At 43.8% G+C, this 23,149-nt stretch overlaps 1 protein-coding gene across 1 annotated transcript; it reads right to left on the reverse strand.

Moving 5' to 3' along the window:
- Positions 1–7,263: 7,263 nt before the first annotated feature.
- On the reverse strand, positions 7,264–22,555 carry LOC133420913 (interferon-induced very large GTPase 1-like). The gene is made up of 5 exons (XM_061710795.1): positions 22,535–22,555; positions 22,411–22,489; positions 22,047–22,310; positions 20,104–20,364; positions 7,264–11,980 (listed from the first exon to the last, which is right to left on the reverse strand). The coding sequence occupies exons 1-5, from the start codon at positions 22,553–22,555 to the stop codon at positions 7,278–7,280; spliced, it is 5,328 nt and encodes a 1,775-aa protein (XP_061566779.1). The 3' UTR covers positions 7,264–7,277.
- Between the last annotated feature and the right edge of the window lie 594 nt (positions 22,556–23,149).

Raw genomic sequence — 23,149 nt, forward strand, 5'->3', positions numbered from 1 at the left:
AACAGCCGAAAGTATTATAATGAAGCCTTTAACTCACTAACAATTCGGCATGAGTAAAATTACCGACACTTATTTAATTTTACAATTGTGTTCACGTAACTGGAAGTTCTTTATTCATTAATAATCACGTCTGAGAGGATACTGATTACGGGCAAGCAGCTACAACAGCAGCGTGTGTACCCACACGTCACGAATAATCCCTCCTGACACAATACTCAATTCCAAGTTTTTTAATAATTACTTTATAATCTTATACAGATGAGTGTGCTGATTTCCGTCCCTTTGAACATTATGTACCTACACCTAAACAATCCAGACCTGCAAGTTGCTGTTAAATGTTCCTGTTAAATCTTTGATGCGGTCAGGGGGTACTTAGGATTGTCTGCCTGATTAACGTTTCCTTGCGTTTTTTTGCAACAAAAAGTAAAAATTATTAGCTCCCACGAAAATACGGCGCAGTTGTCCAAAATACTGGTCGATGATCAGATTAATTATTACAATAAATGAAAAACAATGTTCTTGCATGTATGTGTATTTGGGTGGCTCACGTGTTCTGCAGATCCCTCAGCCGACCTCGCGTGTCCGCGGGACCCCCACCAGCTCTCTCTTCCACCCCTAGTCAGTCCGGCCCTCCTTCTCCCGCGTCTCCGGCCTCTTTCCCGTCTCTGGCCGCGGCGGCAGTCTGTGACGTCACGGGCCCTCACGCCCCTCTTTCAGCCTGTCCAGGAATGCAGCAACAGTCTCACCCTTTTCCTGGTGAATGCTGGCTTTCTGCCAGTCAAAAATGTCCTCTAGACGGCCAGTCTTTCCAGCACTTTTCCTCACCTGTTCGATGGGTGAAACGGGTGAAGATGGGGGAGGGGTGCTCACACGTGTGGGGTTGTGGGCAGTGGGGGGTAAAGGGGCGCAACTGGTTGAGGTCCGGGCGCTGGTCGGGGGGGCGGGTGGGGCGGGTGGGGCAGAGTCCAGTCCGGGTCCAGCTTCACACACCGGGGTGCGATCTGTTTGGGTGTCTGATTGATGTACATGATGAATAATTTAGGACAATATTCTTTGTTACCGCACTGTAGATCACAGATCTGCAAATATCAGCTAGTTCTTCAGCTACCCGGACCTTCTGGTCGATGCAGTGAAGCAGAGAGTTCAGTGGAATCTTTTCCTCCGGCCTCACAGGGAACTGGAGAGAACGGACAATGTTTCCAACACTGCTTCTGGTAAATAACATTTCTGTTTAACACTTATGTACTTAGCAGCACAACAGTACCTAATCACACCAACCATAACCTAATGTTTGTGCATACTTCTGAAGATGTATAACATTTGTACAACAATTTACAAAAAAAGAACGGGCAGAGCCAAACACGTAGCTATCAACATGTCGGATTTCCCAAGAGTCCAACCTGGAGGAATGATTTAGTCCCAGTCCCTAAAGGAAAAATCATGTATTAATTAACATAAATTAATTAGCAAAATCAACAAAAACTGAAAAGAAGAGCAAAGATGAGCAAATTGTGTAAAAACCGTCAAGTATGTCATAATCATAAAAAATCTATATCTATTGAAACATAAATCAGAAAAAATAAACGGCAGAAATTAATTAGTTGTGTTAAAGGGGACCTATTATGGCATCTAATACCTATTTTAAACAGACCTTGAATGTCTTAAAAACAAGCTTTTGATTTCTTTTGCTAAATAAATTAGAAATTCAGCCTCTGAGCCATGTCTTTATCTTTACTTTACTCATTATCTATGCGAGATTCTGAGTGGGCGGGGCTATGATAATGAGGCACTGTGCTGATTGGCTGCCTGAATGACGCGATACACCGCTACGAAAAATGGCGGAAGCTCCGGCCGGTGGAGTTAGTTGTGGGCATGGTTTCACGCATCGGAGGCCAACCGATGTAAATCGCATTTTTGTTACGTCACGACACGACAGGAGCAGAATCTGAATGGCTCGTAGATCCACATCACACTGGACGGCTCATCCGGGCGGCTGTACAGACACTGCAGAATTTGGTTGCTTTCCTCCTTCTCTGAGTTGGCAGGCTGAGGGGAGACCACTTTATATATGATAAAGCAAGAAAAAACCTGTTTTTCATAATAGGTCCCATTTAAGTGTAAAACAATGACACAGCAGGACCCTGATTATGGACCAAGACATTCAGTTGTTGAATTCATTTTTAAACATTCTCTGATGAATTAAGTTTCTGTACTTACTTTAAGTAATTTTGAAAATATCCATCCATCCATCCATTTTTCCGCTTATCCGTTCCCGGGTCGCGGGGGCAGCAGCCTCAACAGAGATGCCCAGACTTCCTTCACCCCAGACACTTTCCTCCAGCTCTTCCGAGGGGAGTCCGAGACGTTCCCAAGCCAGCCGAGAGACATAGTCTCTCCAGCGTGTCCTGGGTCTTCGACGGGGTCTCCTCCCGGAGGGACATGCCTGGAACACCTCCCTAGGGAGGAGGGACATGCCTGGAACACCTCGCTAGGGAGGAGGGACATGCCTGGAACACCTCCCTAGGGAGGATCCAGGAGGATCCGATACAGATGCCCAAGCCATCTCAGCTGACTCCTCTCAATGTGAAGGAGCAGCGGCTCGACACCGAGCTCCTCCCGGGTGACCGAACTCCTCACCCTATCTCTAAGGGAGCGTCCAGCCACCCTGCAGAGGAAACTCATCTCTAAGGGAGGAAACTCATCTCTAAGGGAGGAACTCATCTGTAAGGGAGCGTCCAGCCACCCTGCGGAGGAAACTCATCTCGGCCGCTTGTATCCGCGATCTTGTCCTTTCGGTCACTACCCAAAGTTCATGACCATAGGTGAGGGTAGGGGCGTAGATCGACCGGTAAATCGAGAGCTTCGCCTTTCGACTCAGCTCCTTCTTTACCACGACGGTCCGGTACATCGACCGCATAACTCCCGGAGAAGATTTTTGAAAATATAATTTTGAAAATATATGTCGGGGAATCATAAAACTTTTAAAGCATAGTCATGGTTTACGTTAAAGAGTGACAACCCAACGTTTATTTAACTGTAACAGTAATGTGTCTTTGGTGACTCTTACATCTAGTGATGTATGTGTGTGTAGAAATTGTGGAGGTGACTTATGCACTGGTGCTTGACCAGGATTGGTTGAGGGTTCCAGAGCTAGAAGAGGATTGGCTACATGGAGCTGTACCAACAGGATGAGACTGCCAGGATGATGGATGAGAGAGAGATCAGATCTCCCTCCTCCCTCAACCAGACACTTGTGGTTGTAGAATTGTAGTTTATAGGGGTGGACTGATATTTGTTTTGATCCTAGTTTTCTTATGTTTATTTTAGTTAGGTAGGTAAGTAATTCACTTAAGTAAGTTTGGGTTATTTCAGGAAGTTCTGTTTTGTTTGTTATTTTGGCCTTGGTCCACTCTGAAGCTTTAACGCTAGTTTCTTAGAAAATACTTGTGAACTAAATAAAATATAATTTTTAAACTGATCAGGAGATGGGGTGTCTTTGTCGCGACATTACGGTGACAGAGCAGCTCTGGGTTTGACCGTTGACCTGTTCCACCAACTGAGAATCTACATCAATATGTTTTAATTCAACATTGTTCATTTGTAAGAGTGAAAGCTGCACTTATACTAAACAAACATAAATCTTATGACAACAGCAATATAACCGCTTTGTACAATAAATAACGATCTTGATAAAAACAAATCATCTAATCTATGAATTGTTCCCAAACAAAAAAACAGTGACAGACCTTAATCCTTTATATGTCACTCAACCAAATACTTGGAATTTGAACAATTCAACCAAAACACAATTATTGGAGAATATTACAACCTTTTTACTTTGGTATTATTTTGCTCTCAGTTCTACTTTGTAAGTATGTTTACTTAAGCTACCAAGTCTGGTAATTCAGGTAATAACGGTAAAGTTGTAGGTGCAGCATGATCATGAAGTCACACTGAAAAGGTCTCAGCTGAATAAATCCTGTTGGATGTGTCATTAACTTTCTTTTCCACAGTAATGTGGACGGATGAGCAGGTCTCAGATGAACAAATCTTAACTAACGGGTCTAAGAGATCTTGAAGTTTGTTGTTAAGTCTGTCGCTCAATGTTATGTAATCTGTGATTAAAGCTGGTATAACAAGTAGTGGAGAAGGAGAACTGATGTGCTGAAATGAGGATTTAATACTCTTTAAATCCTGCAACTGTTCAATAAATTGAGCTGTGAGGCGTCAAGGATGTAGAATAATTCTGAGAGATCCATGAAAGTGAGACACTGAGATTATATGTTCAAATATGAGACACAGGATTTATTTTTAATGACGGCACAAAACACAAGTTAGACTGAAAGCATAAATCTTTATTAGTCACGTTACACACAAGTAAAGATGAACACTAACTAGTTATTTAGTTCTGTTGATTAAGTATTCACACAAAGACAATATTTAACAGACATTTAGAGATCAGTCAATGATTTTCTTTAAAATTATGGCAAATCAAATGAGAACAAAATATTCACGAGTGAAAAGGTTTATTTTAAACACAAGTAATGAATGCTGTTTGAAATCATCATTGTTTACTCTTGAACATTTTCTTTGATATTTATCCAAAATACTGTAAAGTCCACTTTATAATGATGTACTTCAACAAAGTAGTTGTTGTACTTTGAAAGCTAAAAAAAAGAAAAGATGAAAAGAAAGCATATGCAATTATGCCAAAAAGTAAGTACAGTCATGATCGTAATGCTTTACATTCTGGAATGAGAAATCAGAAAAGCATTCAACTTATTTTATAATGTGAGATTTGTTTTAAAACAAACATTTCATTTCAGTGATTTCAGATGTAACTGAGTAAATATCATGTCTACTTGTATAACAATCATTAAGGATTTAATGATAGGAAATAGTTGCGCATAAAAGTAAATCAGATTACTTTTTTATTGTTGTAAGCAAATGCAGATAAAAGAAAACCACATCCATCAATTTTTCTCATATCAGCATTTCTAAACCTTTTTGATTTCAGAATCAGAATAAAACCAGAATCAGCTTTATTGACAGTTTAGAAAAACAATGTATTTGACTTTGGATACACCGGCGGCGGCACGATGGTATTATGCGCCTGTTCTCCAAGGGTAACACTGGGATAGGGGGGGAGGGAAACACATCTTCACACTGTGTATATACGCAGTGTCAAGGTGCAAAAAACACCTCGGCACACGAAGCAACAACATCATTACGAACACTTGCATGTGGATATGGGGGGAGGGTTGCTGGGGGGGGGGGGGGGTTCCCGGCACGGTGCATCCAAGTGATCGCTGCGGCTTGAAAGGAACAGGCAGATCCCAGTAATTTTCCGTCTGCCTTAAGTCTCTGGTTCATCAATGGCGACTCCAAACAGACGAATTTGTGATCAATTCCCGCCAAGCCGAGCTTCCATTTCTCCAAGGTCTTATCCATCTTGCCAATGAGCTCAAAGACCGCCGCCAGCCTGCGATTCTGTTCAAGAATCGCATCCAGTTTACGGCTTTGCTCCCCCAACGTTAAAGTCTGAGTGTTAGTCGCCGAGCTTATCCCCTCAGCCACGTCCGGCAGCTCAGAAAGGGCCAGAACAGCTGTCGACGACTTACGTGTTTGTCGATAGACCAGGGGTCCGTTTCACAAAGCAGGTTTAGTGAAAACTCTGAATCTGTTAACCCTGAAATGAGGGAAACTCTGAGTTTTCCGTTTCACAAAGGGAGGTAACTCAAACCAGAGAAAGAGAGGTAACTCTAGCCTGTTTCACAAAGAGAGGTAACTTAAGCTCTCGGTCAGTTACCGTAGTAACAGACGCTCTGAACCTAACCTGGTCAGTTACCGTAGTAACAGACGCTCTGAACCTAACCTGGTCAGTTACCGTAGTAACAGACGCTCTGAACCTAACCTGGTCGGGACCAGGTTTATTTCAGCGAACTTGGAGTTTCTCTCTGTCTCCTCCCTCAGTGGCGTCAATTCAGCCAATGTGTCTTTACGCAATACACATCCGTTTTCTGCACCACGGACAGCAAGCGGCAGAGTTAGAGAGCAGAAAAGGCTTATCTAACAAACGCAATTTAACTTGTTCACTTTATTCACTATGTCAGTGCAACAATATCACAGGGACATCAGATTTTAACTTCAAACAGTTAAAGTCCAAATGCAAAAAGGAGAAGGAGAGTAAAAAAAAGTCAAATATTTCCCTTAAACAGATGTATAAGAGGATTTATATCTTACTTTGAGATGAACTTGCATAATTAATCCATCAGTGGCTAACAGCCTCGTTAATATCTTCTGGACCCATCACTTGTCTTCTTTCTTTTTTAATTGCGTGGTTGTCTGCTTCCTTTTCATTTTTGTAAGTTAGTAACACTGCAGAGCGCACTAAAAACCAGATTGATAGCGACCACTGTCGTCAGGGACGCTGGGACATTTCAAGATATGAGGGGGAACAAGTGTTGGGAAAGATAATACCTACTGAAATCCATCATGTTGTTCTGATATGCATTTGTAGTTATTTTATATGTATTAAGTAATAGAACAAATCAATACAAATAGACACAGAGTAATTCCATAAATGTATTTAAAAAAATAAAACATTTACATTTTCCCCTGAAGCCGAGGTGTGGCAGCTGCCGTACCCAACCCTGATCTAAATGACAATAAAATTTCTTTTTTTTTTCCAAAATATGCTCTCATACTCACCATGCACGTATTAACACTTCTAACTCCAGTGGGGTGAAGTATGTGGATCTTCAGATGCAAACTGATGTTTCCTCAAAGGGATTTTGTAAATTGAAATGATAAATAAAGTTAAAAAGAAAAAAAAGAAAATGTATGTCGCTCTTTTGTGTCGCCGGTTGCCATGGTGAATCCTTGTATCAGCGCTCTACTGATGATGGCTTTTTATTTCCCTCACGCACGAGCTTAACTCCAGGTGAAACTACTTGAGTAAATTACCTCAAATCCGCTGTTCTGGAACCGAAAACTCAGAGTTTCCGATCTCAGAGTAGATCAACTAAGAGTTCAGGATTAGACTCAGAGTTTGTTGAACCTGCTTTGTGAAACAGACTCCAGGAATCCACCAACTCCAAAAAGCAGAAATCCTGTTATCATTAATCCAATTGTGAAGGCATCTTCAATGTCCTCGACTGACAGGATCGACAAACACAAAATCCTCCAATGTTTCCAGATCTATATGTGTTACCAAACTTGAAGGTGTTAATAAAGAAACTTTAAGGACATTGAGAGTGGAAGGTTCACTTTCACCATCAAAGAGAGTGAGGTTGAATATGATCAGTCTCAGCTGACGTTAAATGTTTTTTTAGGCTTGTTTCTGCCTGTTGTTTTGTAATGTTCTTCCAAGTTTCAGGAATGTCAGCTGGCTCTGCCTCATATGTTTCAGCAAAGTCCCTGTTGTACTTGTTCATCACATATTTCCAGAAATCTGATGCCTCAAGACTCCCATCAGGAGGAATGTGCCAGTCTGGGAAAATATCCCTGTAAGACTTGTAAGGATGATCTTTCATGTTGGTGGCCCTGCAGCGAAAGTTCTTGTCACTGATCACAAGAGATGTGCAAATGTCAGTTACAATTTTTTCTGAACCGACACACATGTAGCTACCCAGACCTTGTGGTCGATGCAGGGAAGCAAAGTGATCTTTATGTTTGCCTCCTCCTGCTTCACAGGGAACTTTACAGAACGGACACTGTTTCCCACAACCAACCACTCTGGTGAAAAGCTCAGTCTGAGGATTCACACGGAGAAGTTCTAGTTTTATCTCAAAGGTTGTGTCTTTAAACTTCTTCTTAAGAGTTTCTTCCATATTTTCCACAGACTCAGTTAACCAACCAGCAAACTGCTCCTGGTCAGCGTTGTTCAGGATCATGAAGGCACCAAGAGCATCCTGGGAAATGACCAGTTTATCACTGAGTTCTCTGCATATGTGCTCAACAAATGTCTTCAGGTCATCACCCGTCTCTGATTTGGCCTTTTCCATGGCGTCCTTTATATTTTGGATGCTCGACTTGATATGTTCTTCCTCATACCCAGATGTTTTAGAAGCACCTGAGAAGTGCTTCCTTATTTGTTGAAGTATCCATGTTTTTACATAATCCTGATAAATGCAAATGCAGCTCAGATAGCTGTTGAAGTCTTCCCTTGACAGCAAATCCAGCAGAATTGAACACTGGAAGGAGGTTCGTGTGCTGAACACTTTACTTCTCATCATTTCTTCGGTGATATTCGTACCCAGAGAACGGTAGACAAAGTCTTCAACAGCAGGTTTCAAACATTGCTCTATGAACTCTTGAGCCTTCTTCTGGCACTGGTCTCGTTTGTGGAAAACATCTTTGAAATCAGCACAGAACTTTTCCTTGTTTTTATCCAGAAGGAACTTGGGGTCATTTGCTTGTATGAAGTCTTCTTGCATTCTCTGAAAGTTTCTGGCTGCAACTGCACAGATGTGCTGCTTTAGAGAAAATTCAAACTCAATGTCTGTCTCAACATCAGCATTGTTCCGCATTTCATCAATGATGCGAAGGATCTCCTGGATGTAGGTATTGTGGTAGTTGGTGTTTCTTTTTGTTTTGTCTGTTACAGAGTCTTGGCAAGCAGCTATGATGTTGTCAGCCACTTTTTGTCTGGCTTTTATAAGATCTTCAAGATTAAACCAACCCCTGAATTTTGTCTTTAGTGTTTCACCCCGTCCATCAGGTTTGTGTATGAAAGGCTCCAACCCACACTCTTCGAGGGATTTTTTACTCAGCAGTTCACATGCAAGACTCCCCTTGTATGAAACATTTTCTCTCAGATAGTGGCTCACATCTGTGAAGACATCTCTGCGTTTTAGTCCAGAGAAAGACATCTTCCTCAGTGTTTCACTCCACATCCTATCAAACTCTTTGTTCAACTCTGCGTCTGTCATTTGGACATTTTTCTTTCGACACTCACTAATTAATTCACCTACTGCTTTTTCTATTTCTTTTGTATGATTCTCCTTTATTTTGTCAACTTCTTTCAGTGCCTGTTTGATATCAGCTGCTGCTGTGAGCTGATTTACGACAGAATTTTCCAATTCTCGACGAAGGTTTTTTGCACTGTTTTTAAATTCCTCTTTGTATCCTGCAACCAGATACACATGTCCATCTGTCTGCTTGAAGTATTCCTCCAGATTGTCAAGGATCTTCTTCTCCCATTTAGACAGCTCTGTGGTCGCTTCACATTTTAACTGAGTAAGGAATTCTTCCATATCAGATATTTGAGACTTTGCTTCAACTGTACCAAAGTTGGAGATCTTTGTTTCTGCGTTGGAAACCCAACTGTACATTGATTTCTTGAATTCCCAATCCCACTTGTTGAACTCTGTGCAGAGCTTCATGTATGCGTCAGCTACAAGGCTGTTTCTGAAGCTGAAGATGAAGTTTTCGTGCTTCACAGCATTCCACAGACTGATCATCCACTCTTTAAACTCCAATACATCATTAGCAGATGATACACCCTCTCCTAGTTGTTGGATGATGTTCTTTTTGAGCTCGTATAAAGTCTCGCTGTACCCCACATTGACTGGTGCCATTGGTGGGTTTCCATTCCAGAGTCCAGGAACGTAGCAGTTTCCAGTGTCTGGACTGTACTCCATCACATCAGTGAAGCTTTTGTTCTCCTCTCTCGTTTCCATTTTGGCTGCTGCTTGGGTCATCTCATTTAACTGCTCCAGGAGCAGTTTCCTGTCTCGTAGGTTCTTCTCATTAGCAGAAACATCAGAAACGTTTTGATGCACAAACTGACATTTTGGTCTTTTGCCCACCTCCTTCATCCGGAGGAAAGCATGAACCACTATTTGCAGAATGTCCTTCATTTCAGTTGAATTCTCCATTGCGATATTGATAATGGTGATATCACTCAGCCCCACCACAAGCGTCGCAAGCTCATTGTCATGCTCATAGCTGTTGTCCAGCTGAGCAAGTTCTGGTGACTTTAAGCCTTCGGTGTCAATGATCACCATGAAGTCAGAGCCAAATTCTCTTTTGATGTCTTCATTGAGTCTGATGAGCAGCATGAAGGCACCCCGAGTACATCGACCACTGCTGACTGCAAACTGCACTCCAAACATGGTGTTCAGGAGAGTGGACTTTCCAGTGCTCTGAACTCCAAGAACTGTAACTACCCGTATTTTGTTCTTTGGAGACACAAAGTGATTGAGCTGAGTGAGAACGTCACTCACCCATCTCAGAGGTATGTTGGATGCATCTCCATCAACAAGTTCAAGAGGAAATCCATCAAGCAACAACTGTGCACAGAGTTTGGGCAGATGTTGAAATTGTTGACGTGATGGGTGTGTTTCTGGAAGTGAGAAGGAAGCTTCATAGATCTGACCCATTTCACGGAAGAAATGTTCAATCCCCAGAGAGCTGTTGGAAAGTTGCCGGTCAATTTCGTTCACCTCATCTTGGTTTGCAGAATCTTTACACTTTTCTTTGTACATCTCTCTCAGTGCGGAGAGTTTTAAACGAGATACGTTATCAAGGTTCATTCGCATCCATTTCAGGAAATAACAGCTTTCTATTCCTGGTCTAGATATTGCATTGATGAAGCATGTCATTGCTGGGGACATATCATAAGAATTCTGCTTTTTCCGGAGTTCCTCCCTCTGCTGCTCAAGGTCACTTTTGTACATTTCTATGTTCTCAGATCCAACTTTTTTTAGTCGAAATTCCTCTTTTTCTAAGTGACTCAGTTCCTTCCATATTTGTCCTTGCAATGGAAGTTGTTGTTCTTTATACTGAAGGAGATCTTGAATTTCTTCAGTGATGTCATCTGCACTCTTCTTCCCAGCCTGGCACTGTGGAGAGTCTTCATCAACCAGGATTCTCAGTTCATGAGCAATGTCAGCCATATGTGCTATTGGCATGTTCATCTGTGGGTTTTCAACTACATCACTCACTTTTTTCCTCAAACATTTGATAAAATCTGCATCATTTTTCTGTTTTGTCTTAATAATAATGTTGTTTTTAGTCAAATCCAATGCAGTTGCTACGTTTACTAGTGTTTCTAAGCTGAAGTTCTTGCTCTCACTGTTTCCCACCAAGAAGATCTGAGCCTTCTGGTCTTGGGTTGTGAGGATTTTGCACTCAGAGTCCAAATGGTCAAAAAACACGAAGACTGCTGCAGATGTCTGACACAGAAAGAAGTATTGTTTTTTAAATGTAGCAATGTCCCCGTGAAGATTAGCCACAGCCACTGGTTTATTGAAAAGATCAATGTTTGTGTTCCCACCAGGAAGGTACCAGGTTATTTCTGCCAGTCCGTTGGATATGCTTTTTGGACTGTCACCACCCTCCATGTTGTGGTGAACAAAGGTGTCGTGGTACTGCTGAGAATTGCTGAGAAGCTTGTTGAGGATCTCTGACTTTGACAAGGAGCAGTTACCCAGTCTCACAAAAGAGATCATTGGAACTTGAGAATCAACTATTCTCTCTTCAATGAAACCCTTGGATTGTGAAAGAGCTGGAGGTCTGTACTTCTTAATAATGTCTCTCATGGCCCACAACATGAGTGTACACTGTTCTGTATCACAGCTGGGAAGCAGCAGAGGCACAGCGAACTGACACATCGACATTTTTAGTGCCATTTCTTGTTGTACAAAAGCATCTGAACACAGAAAGAGAGCAGTGATTATGTCGAGAGGGTTTAGTGTGTCACCTGTGTTTGGACTGTCAAGTAGATCACGCAAATCTAACTTCCCTGATGAATCATCACAGTTCAACTCACTAACTGATGCACATTTCATATTCCTTGCTGTCACATTAACCATCATCAGTTTCTTTAGAAAATACCATGGGAGATCTGATTTACTCTTGACAGGAACATCAGTGATGGTCTTCTCATCAATCTCCAGGATCTTGCTGAGTGTTAGCTTCTCTCTGTAGTACGGCATCAACCCCAAATCCTCCAAATGGCATTCCAGTTCTGTTTCTGTGGATATACAGAAAATGATAATAATTTTACTTCCTTCTAAAACCTGCTGCAGACAGAAAAATGTTTGTGTTTAAAATAAAGTGATGAAAATTACCAATGAAAACTACTGTGTCAATTGAACACTGATAAGGTATTGTGTGAAAGTATTTAAACATATTTGTGACCAAGAAATCTGGTCGGTGTTAAGAGAGAGATCCGCCTCCCATTTTGAAATCGGAAGAGGGACTGAATTTTTTATTTTAGACACTAACCTGTAAAGTTTTGATAACAACTTTAGAGTGCTTAGGTTCAATAATTATATTATCCTGGCGGGAAGTTGTAGGTCTGATTGGTTAAGTTTATATGTTTTATTTATTATGGCCTTAAGTTGTTGGTATTCTAAAATTTTTTTTACTGCTAATTCCATATTGAACAGTAAGGGCCCGATTTACTAAGATCCTAAATAAAGAGTACTAAATTGCGTGTGCACTGAAAAAGTTTGCGCGTGCTGTTGTTGTGTGCTTTGCGGGTGATCAACTAAGATTGCGTCCGCAATTGATAAATGGTTTTTCATATTTCAATTTTAGGCACAGATCAAAAATACGAAATCGAAAAACGGGCCACAGGACTGAATTTGATTTTAATATTTAATTGGTCGGGTTTACGTGACCCCGCTGTGCTCGGCATGATCTGAGGAGAAAAAGACAATCAGACGCAGAGCTGGAGAGCGCTTTGATTCATCTATTTATGAGTTAAGTTTTTATTCAGATGTCCACAGTATATTGCAAATATTATATATTATATAGCAAACACTGACAGTAAATGTGTGACAGACGGGACCATCATCCGAAAGAAGAGAAGAGAAGTGTTCAGAACAGCGCACAGAGCGCACACTAAAGGCTGATTTATGGTTCCGCGCTACACTAACGCAGAAACGACGGCGTAGGGTACGCGGTGACGCACACCCCACCGCGACCCTACGCGTCGGCTACGCCGTCGATTTAACGCGGAACCATAATTCAGGCGAAGCTGCAGTCTGTCTGCGCTGATCACTGACACAGCGGGTCGGAGCGGATTTGGTCATGATGTTTAACCTGTGTTTTGTGATTAATAAGCACGGGTTTTAATTAAATGTAATTTACGAAGGATGATTTCACGTTCAATAAGATAATACAAAGTTTGGCACAAAGGCTTGGCCTGCTTGTGGGCGAGTGGAGGGGGGCACATTAAAAGAAGGTTGCAAGATATAAGGCAAAGAACTAAAGAAAAAGTGGCCTTTAATAAAACTTGTGCAACCATTTTTAAAATAGCATGCAGAATAAAGACTCTCTCTCTGCGTATTCTTTGATTTTGGATGTCGCCTCCTTGCCACAATAACAGCAGCAGCAGATTAGCACCTTCCTCACTCACTCACTCATCGTCCGCCGCTTGTCCGTTCCCGGGTCGCGGGGGCAGCAGCCTCAGCAGGGATGACCAGACTTCCTTCACCCCAGACACTTCCTCCAGCTCTTCCGGGGGGAGTCCGAGGCGTTCCCAGGCCAGCCGAGAGACATAGTCTCTCCAGTGTGTCCTGGGTCTTCCCCGGGGTCTCCTCCCGGTGGGACATGCCTGGAACACCTCCCTGGGGAGGCATCCAGGAGGCATCCGGTACAGATGCCCAAGCCACCTCAGCTGACTCCTCTCAATGTGGAGGAGTAGCGGCTCGACTCCACCTTCCTTTCGAACGTATTAAATACAGACGCAATCACAATACGCGCAACTACTTTCAGGCTTGGTAAATCTCATTGCGTGTGGTAAATTAACCTATTTGCATTTTCCCCTCCCAGTATTTAGCACTCTCTGGCGGTTACGCCCCCTATTGATTATTCATCAGGGCAAAAGTACTAAATGAATAGCGTGCGCTATTCTGCGGATTTCAGAGACGCAGTCGTCTTTGCACGCCGTTAGTAGATCAGCTCGCACATTGGTTTGCGGGTGCTGTCAAGTTTGCACACGTTTTTACGCACGCAAACCTTTAGTAAATCAGGCCCTAAGTGTATTAAAGGGTACCAACTGTCCACCTATGATTACATGCTGTAGATACCTTCCAGGCCAACACACGGCCAACGTTCCGGGGGCCGACCTCGGGACCGGGCCGACCGGCAAGAAAGCTCCGGGGGTCGCCCACGAGGCCGGGCAGACCGGCGAGAAAGCTCCGGGGGTAGCCCACGAGGCCGGGCAGACCGGCGAGAAAGCTCCAGGGGACGACCCCGAGGCCCAGGCCTGGGTCTTGGCGTGGGACCTGGACGACTTGGCATGGGGCTCGACGGGGACTCTTGGCGTGACGGGGACTCTTGACGTGACGGGGACTCTTGACGTGGCGGGGACTCTTGACGTGGCGGGGACTCTTGACGTGGCGGGGACTCTTGACGTGGCGGGGACTCTTGACGTGGCGGGGACTCTTGACGTGGCGGGGACTCTTGACGTGGCGGGGACTCTTGACGTGGCGGGGAAGCTTGACGTGGCGTGGGGCTTGGCAGGCTTGGCATGGGAACTTGGCTTGGCATGGGACCCAGGATACGTGGAGCTGGCTGAGGGGGGGGGCCTGGGTTCGGGGCGCTGGCTGCGGGGGTACCCAGGTCCGTGGCGCTGGCTGCAGGGGTACCCGGGTCCGGGGCCCTGACTGCGGGGGTACCCGGGTCTGGGGCGCTGACTGCGGGGGTGCCCGGGTCCGGGGCGCTGACTGCGGGGGTGCCCAGGTCCGTGACGCTGGCTGCGGGGGAGCCCGGGTCCGTGGCGCTGGCTGCGGGGGTGCCCGGGTCCGGGGCGCTGACTGCGGGGGTGCCCAGGTCCGTGACGCTGGCTGCGGGGGTGCCCGGGTCCGTAGCGCTGGCTGCGGGGGGTCCGGGACCATCACCGATGACGCGCCCGAGACCACCGCCGGAACAGCGGCTAGCTGGGGCTGACGTCGACGCCGTCGTCGGTGTCGCCCCAGAGCCCGGATGCTCCGGGGGCCACCCCGAGCCAGGCTTGTTCCCCGGAAGGGAGATTCCTCCTTGTCTGGGGAGTCCAGCTCGTCAGGGTGCTGCCAACCAGGGATCGTGAGTTCCGCTTCCTGGTAAACAATGGCCCACTCTCTCCCGCTCGGTCCATAGTGGTCGGTCCGTTCTGTCAGGGAGGTTTTGGTGAGGACCCAGATGCGGGAGAGTTGGAGTAAGGAGGCAGGAGTTGGCAAAAACAAGGGTTTATTCCAAAAGAAGCAAGAGGCAAAAAAAAAAACAAAATCAAAGCGCTGCTTGGCAGGAAAAAACTAACAGGAACAGGGATCAAAAAACCAGAATTCATGGAGCACATGGAGGGAAGCACAATATGGACCGACAGGGAACAAGGGAATGACAAGACCAGATATACTCAGGGGATAACGAGACACGACAAGACACATGTGCAGACAATCAGGGCAGATGGGACACAGGCGGGGCAAAACAGAAACTGGAAAGCTTGGGGGAATGTCAAACCCTGACAGAAGGAAGGGGTTTCGATGGTATCATTGAGAAAAAATAATTTACTTTTAGTAAAACCATCATTTTAATTATGACTATTCTTCCCATGAGTGAAATGGGAAGAGTTCCATCTGGAAAGATCATCTTCTATTTTCTTTAAAAGCTGAACATAATTAAATGTTATTAACTCTGACAGCCTAGGGGAGATATTTATGCCTAAATATCTAATGTTCCCTGATTTTAATTTGGTATTGGCTATATTCCTAAAATTGCAGTTAACACACAGAACTGTGGATTTAGACCAATTAATAGAATAGTCAGACAGAGATGAAAATCCCTCTATGAGTGCAATTGGTATGTGGTACATATCCTAAATTTAGGGATAGGTTGATTTGGTCCAGTATTGTCGCACCAATAAGAGAAAAAACATTTTTTAATAGTCGAGTCGGGATGGGGTCTAACATACATGTGGTTGACTTAGCTCTATTGACGAGTGAGGTCAGCTCAGGGAGGTCTATAGGATCAAAACAGTCTAGAGTCAAGTCAGAGCCTACGGAAGTCGCTAAAGCGGAAGAAACGCCCACAACCGGCTAGTTGATTTCTTTTCTAATTCTCGTGATTTTACTGTTAACGAAGCTCATAAAGTCTTCACTACTTAGAACTGCAGGAATGCACGGCTCAACAGAGTTGTAACTCTTTGTCAGCCTGGCTACAGTGCTGAACAGAAAACGTGGGTTACTTTTGTTATCCTCTATCAACGTTGAATAAGCTGTTCTGGTTTTGCAAATGGCTTTTTTTATATACTATTAGAATATATTTCCATTCACAACAAGAGTCTACAGACTTACAAGAGTACCACTTCCTTTCCATTTTACGCACGTTTTGTTTCAACATGCGGATATCTGAATTATACCAGGGAGTTAAGCTCTTGTGGCTAGAAGCTTCATCTAAAGCTGAATGCAACAAATCAGCAGTGTTACTAGCAAGGAAATCAACATCTGCAGAGGTAGAACCCAGGTCACTGGCCTCGACTACTTCACTATTTCCCAAACGGGAGTTTACAGGCGACACCAACAGATCATCAGTTTTAACACCGTAGGTGAGAACGAGATCCAGAGTATGATTAAAACAGTGCGTCGGTTTGTCCACTTTTTGTGAGATACCCATTGATTCTAGAAGGGAATTGAAAGCTAATTTAAGATTAAAGTCACCCACTATGATGAATTTATCTGTACTGATCAATAATCCAGATTGGAAATCTGAAAATTCACCCAGAAACTCTAGATAAGCACCAGCAGGGGGTCGGTACACTACCACTAGCAAAACTGGCTTCTCTGATTTCCAGCTCGGAAATTTCAGACTAAGCGTGAGGCTTTCAAATGTATTATAATTACACTTAGGTTCAGCTTTTGTTTGGAGACTGGAGTTATAAATTGCTGCGACTCCTCCGCCTCGGCCTGTGCTTCTAGGAATATGATGATTAAAGTAGCCGGGCGGAGTTGATTCATTCAAACTAATATACTCTTCCTCCTGTAACCGTGTTTCTGTTAAACAGAAAATATCATTCCTGCTCTCTGTAATTATATCGATTACTAACAGAGACTTGGAGGTTAACGATTGTATATTTAGTAGTCTGCATCTAACTTTTCGGTCTCTTATTGGTACCAAATGTGCATTGGTTTTAATTTTTACAAGGTTATTTTGGTTAACGCCTCTATAACGGTTACCGCACCTGGTGAACTTTTGGAGAGCGGGGAACTGCAACCACTTCTACTTTGCTAGGCACCTAGTTAGAGCTGCCAATTACATCATGTAATCCTACAGTTTTAGAGTCGCCAATTACATAATGCAATCCTACAGTTTTATTGGCAGGCATTGGTCCTCGAGAAGCAGCAGAGAAGCGTGTAAGACTGCAGCTCTGCATCCTATAGGGCCTTCGCACTGTAAGTGCTCGGGCCCGAATAATGACTTGTACTTATATAGCGCCTTTCAAGAAACCCAAGGTCGCTTTACAAAAAAACAGAAAAAAGAACAAACAAAACAAAAACACAACCGGGACAGGCCAGAGTGAAAAGGTGGGTTTTGAGTTGTGATTTGAAACTGTCCAAAGAAGGGGAGTCACGGATTACAGTAGGGAGGTACTGGGGGACCAGAGTATGAAGGGATTTGTAGGTGAGTAGCAGGAGTTTGTACCGTATGTGGAACTTGACAGGTAGCCAGTGGAGTTGGATGAGTGTGGGGGTGCTGCCAGGGCTTGGTGTGGGTGAGAACCCTGGCAGCTGAGTTCTGCACGTACTGGAGCCTGTCCAGGGTTTTACTTGGAACCCCGGACAGGACTCCATTACAATAGTTCAGTCCGGAGGTGATGAAAGCGTGGATGAGTGTTTCTGCCACAGAGTCAGAGAGCGAGGGACGGAGATGGGAGATGTTTCTGAGGTGGTGGAAGGCAGATTTGGTAAAAGATTTGATGTGTGACTGGAAGGAGAGGGTGGAGTCCAAGATGACGCCCAGGTTACGGACCTCGGAGGATGGTGTGATGGTACAGCCATCCACCCTGATGAGAAGATCTCCAACCTTCCGGAGCAGTGGCTTGGGGCCCACAACCATGAGCTCTGTCTTATCGCTGTTAAGTTTGAGGAAGTTGGTTGTCATCCAGGATTTTATGGCAAAGAGGCAGTTAACCAGAGACTGTGGGGGGAGCTGGGAGGATGGTGAGGTGCTGAGATAGAGCTGGGTATCGTCAGCGTAGCAGTGGAAGCTGAGACCATGCTGGCGTATGATCGGGCCGAGGGGGAACAGGTAGGTGGTGAAGAGAGTTGGACCGAGCACAGAGCCTTGAGGGACACCAGCAGGGGGGCGGAGCAGGCGATTGATGGTGGAAAACAGTGTCCTGGGGTGATTCTGTTGAGAGCCAATGAGGGTGGAGTAACACCTCACCTTGGTTCTGGCAAGTTCATCTGTATACGACCTCACATGCTCTTCAAAAGCCAGCCGGTGGACAGCCAGGCCAGTTCTTTATTGCAGCTTCTCCAACCGGCAACAGGTGGTCTTCGAGATGCGGAGGTCTGAGGTGAACCAGGGGGCGGGGCGGGCATAAGAGACAGACCGGTGTTTGAGGGGGGCCAGATAGTCCAGGCTGCTGGTTAGAGCCGCGTTGTAGTGGTTGACCAGGTCGTCCACCGAAGTGTCAGGTCGGACCCGGGCCAAGCGGGCCTCAAGCAGGTCAGACAGAGCTGGTGGACTCACCGACTTGACACTCCTGAAGGAGATGGTCCATCTGGCAGCAGTACAGGTGAGGAGACCGGGATGTCGAACAGGACCGCATGATGGTCAGATACTGCCAGATCCACACACTGCAGATGGGAGGGAGGGGTGCCAGTTGAACACACTAGGTCGTGTGACCTTTGACATGAGTGGGGCCTCGTACATGCTGGGTGAAGTTAAAGCAGTCCAGAACTGACAGGAACTCTGCAGCAAAGCTGCAGCTGGAGGAGTCAACATGGATGTTGAAGTCACCTAGCAGTAGGGTGGATGAAGCCTTGGAGCAGATAGAGGTCAGTAGCTCTGTAAGCTCAGCAATGAAGGTGGTGGAGGCCTTGGGGGGCGGTAAATGAGGACACACTGTTGTTGTGCAGAGCCAGTAAGTGTAAATGTAATACACTCAAAAGAAGTGGTCTTGGGTGCAGGAGTTTCCTTAACCCGGATATCAGCACCATGGATGACAGCCAGACCCCTGCCCCAGCCAGCAGAGCGGGGTTTCTGGAGATAAGTGTATCCGGGGGGAGTAGATGAAAGAATCCTCGATCTCCAGAGAATAGCGTGAGTAGCACAATAAAAAGACCAAAATGCACAATCTGCATGTTGTTGTGGCAGGATTGTGGAAACGATGTTGGGAAAAAACAGCGTTAAAGTAGACGTTAAAGTAGACGTCAAAGTAGAAAGTAGACCGGCGGAGAAGCGGCGACATACACGCCAGCGTCCTCTTACACCAGGAATTACTGATATATAAACCTATCTAAACCTATAAGTCCTATCTGTCTTGGAAGCTTATCTCAATCACCATGTCTATAAATATAATATGGACACAGTGAACAATTACACAACCCTGGGCAAGTCGCATCCAAGCAAAAGAAATAAAGACAACTGCCACTAACACCAGTGATCTACAGACAACATAAACTGAGGTCAGCATATTAACTTCCATAAATACCAACCTAGATCTACTTGTAACACTACACAATGAAATAAAAGATCTCCGTTCTAGCCTCCCTTTTTTTTTTCTTTGGACAATCAAAGTTGTAATGTCCCTGTATCTATATTTTTCATCTTACTGTTCTCTTTCCTACACACAAACACACACCAACTTAATTTGACTCACACAACATTTTATGATATGCACCTGTCCTTTAAGGGGAAATTACATCCAATGAGTATATATATATATATATATATATATATATATATATATATATATATATATATATATATATATATATACATATACATACATTACAATACAGAGCACAGTGAGCAGCCAAGATTTTTGTAACTTTATCCCTATATTTAATGTTTAATGTAACAATATTTATGTAACATTTAATGTAACAACATGATTTGAAACTGGAAAATTGAGTTCATTATTGTAATGTTTCCTTTACTTACTTGTTTTGACAGTTATTGAAGCTGGGGGGCTTGTAGTTCCGTTTCTCAGTTGTGCAGAAACATGGAGGGAATAAGACACTCCTGGCTTCAGGCTGTTGAACGTAACACTGTTTGTGTTTGTTGTCTTCTCTTCCACAGTTTCTCCTCCACTGCAGCAGGTCACAATGCAAGACTCCACTTCACCAGCTGGAGGATCCCATTGCAGAGACAGTGACTCCCTGGTGACGTTAGAGACTTTTATCCCAGTAGGAGGAACTGGTTCTGTGAGAGTAAAATGTAAAATCAAATCAAATCAAACTTTATTTATAAAGCACCTTTCATACATAAAATACAACACAAAGTGCTTTACATAAAACAAATAAACATAAAACGTATTAATGCCCTGCCCCCCTCCCCCCTCCCCGCACACACACAGACAGACACAAGCACACCACAATTCACCCAAGTTCCACACACAGACACACACGCAGACACACGGTGTAGACATGGCTGAGCACAGAGGATCCAGGTGAGGAAACGGTAACAGGGAGCCGTCCATGCCAGGAGGTCTCAGAACACGCAGCTACAAGGGGGGGTATCCACAGAGACCATCCCAGCCCGGATGGATAGAGGAGTCCACACTACAGCGGTAAAGCCGTGGTGCAGAGCTCCACCACCATCCAGGCCAGAACCACCCCCAGGACGACCCCAGAACAACACCCCTGCAGGCCAGAGTCACTCCCAGCATGGAGGCTCCACATGAGGAAACACTGGAGATAAAATCTACAAGAAAGCAGGATAAGATACACTAAAAGAGTTTAAAAAGTATAACATAACGTAAAATCCTAAAAGTATGTCTAAAAAGCAAGACATTCGAAACTAAGAGAATAAGACAAAAGAATGTATAAAATAGACCAAAATAACGACTAAAACATTTAAAGGAGCATGAGGCAGGATTGAGGAAGGATTTATGAAAAAAATGTGTATACGTTTTAAGTTTTCTAGAAATAATGTCAGATGAAGCGTTCCAAACCAAAAAGAATGTGTGCTGCAAAATGTGCTGCAATTCCGGACCGGAATTTCCCGCGCTGTCCTGCGGATGTGACATCACATGACGCTGCATGCGCGTTCTCCCCGTTCTCCCGTGCCGGCTTCGCTGTTGGCTGCAGTACCCCCGACGGCCGTGGTGGCGCTAATGAGTCTCATTTCTTATTCTTGCCTCAAGCTCCTTTAAATATAACATTGAGATAAAACAATGAAAATAAAATATGATAAAACAGGATAAACTAAAGATTAATATAAAACAGAGTAGTAGGAACCAATAAAAATAGGGGTGAGCATAAAAAATGTAAAATAGTTAAATGAGTCAGTTAAAAGTCTGATTAAAGAGATGGGTCTTGAGCCCTCTGGTCCTCGTCAGCACGCGTGCGGCTGGATTCTGCAATAGTTGTAGGTTATACATGTTCTTTTTGGGAAGACCAGAGAGCAGGGCGTTACAATAATCTAAACAACATGAGACAAAAGCATTAGCACCCCGTAGCCTGAGAGAGAAATGGGCGGACTCTGGCTATGTTCTTAAGATGGTAAAAACCTATCTTTGTTATGTTTTTAATATGTGGAATAAAAGTGAGCTCAGAGTCAAAAATCAAGCCCAGATTTTTAACTGATTTAACTGATGAAAAGCAATATGTTTTTTTCACAATTCAAGTCTTAGACTTCAAAGTGATTGTTTAAGTGTATTTACGGTCATAAATGATTTGGTGTTGTTTTGTTTTTTTTTGGTGTATATGTGATGGATAATAATTTTCTTTGCAAAATACCACAAGTCTTTACAATAAACTAAGCAAAATCAATGTAAAATGTACATTTGCCTACGATATGTGGTTGCATGGCAATAAGAAAACGAATGCCTTCATAATTTGTACAGATTTCCTTCAAACATAACATTTTTATGCCAGATTTACCTGTAAATACAGACAAAGAGGTCGCGTTGCTTTCAGTTCCATTTTCTGATATCCTTTTGATGTTGAAAGTATACTCAGTCCCGGGGTTTAATCCCTCAATCTCTAGGCTGTCTCCGTGGTCACTGTCCACGCTGTCTCTCTGTGTGTTACAGCTGTAATCTACATGAAGCTTGTATCTAACGGAGGAAGAGCTGCTTTCAAACTGAAGAGAAACTGTCTCCCTGCCAACACGGTGGACTGTTACTTCTGAAGGAGGAGGAACATCTGTCAGAGGAGAAAACAATACTCTGTGTTCACATTACAGAATGCTTTTAGTTGTAAATCTTTCGGAAACATGTCCTTTTCTTCCATCAGTCATGCTTACAGTCAGCCTGCAGCGAGGCAGAGGAGTCTCCTTCATCACTGTGAGGCTCAATGAAGGAATCCAGTGCATCAAAGAATTCCTTGATGAATGTAGAAAAAGTTTGCCTCTCATTAAATTAATCAACATAAAAATGTATATTGTTCATGTGTTGTGTGTCTTTATTTTACCTCTTCCCCCTCTGAGTTATTCATTGTTAAAGTCACAGTCTCAGTTATGCCGGCACATTGGTCCAGATGGATCAAACCTGTTCCACAGAAAGGTAACATAAAACTATGTAAATTATGTAATATTATAGCAACTATATAAATTATAATACAAATAAATAGGCACAAAAAGTGAGGAAATTTGTGTTTGGTAGATTATTTCTTTGTTGTAACAATGCTTATTGTCCCTAAACCTTATAAATACAGAGCTCTCCGTTCTCAGAGCGCAGGTTTTCTCGTAGATTTGGAAGGCGGGCGTTCTAGTATCAGGCACCATTACTATGGAACCAACTTCCAATCTGGGTTAAGGAGGCTGACACCACCTCCACCTTTAAAACTAAACTTAAAACCTTTCTGTTTAGTAAAGCCTATAGTTAGTGTTTAGTAAACCTCTAGCTGGTGTTGGTAAATCTCTAGGTAGTGTAAACTCTAGTGTGTTAGAGTCGCTCCTGTAGTTTCTTGTGCTGGCCCCCCCTTCTCTTCTCATTTTTCTCTTTTGTACATGGTGCAGCATCCTCTGCCGGTGGCGAAGAGCA

The sequence above is a fragment of the Cololabis saira genome, chromosome 20 (assembly GCF_033807715.1).
Source record: "Cololabis saira isolate AMF1-May2022 chromosome 20, fColSai1.1, whole genome shotgun sequence".
Classification (NCBI taxonomy): domain Eukaryota; kingdom Metazoa; phylum Chordata; class Actinopteri; order Beloniformes; family Belonidae; genus Cololabis; species Cololabis saira.

What these genes read in the sequence shown, in the direction of transcription:
- LOC133420913 (XM_061710795.1), bottom strand. Translation starts at nt 22,555, where the DNA reads ATGAACAATATACATTTTTAT. An exon ending in TGCCTCGCTGCAGGCTGACT is followed by an intron (nt 22,311 to 22,410) that starts GTAAGCATGACT and finishes CTCCTCTGACAG; the next exon opens with ATGTTCCTCCTCCTTCAGAA. An exon ending in CTCTTTGTCTGTATTTACAG is followed by an intron (nt 20,365 to 22,046) that starts GTAAATCTGGCA and finishes TTACTCTCACAG; the next exon opens with AACCAGTTCCTCCTACTGGG.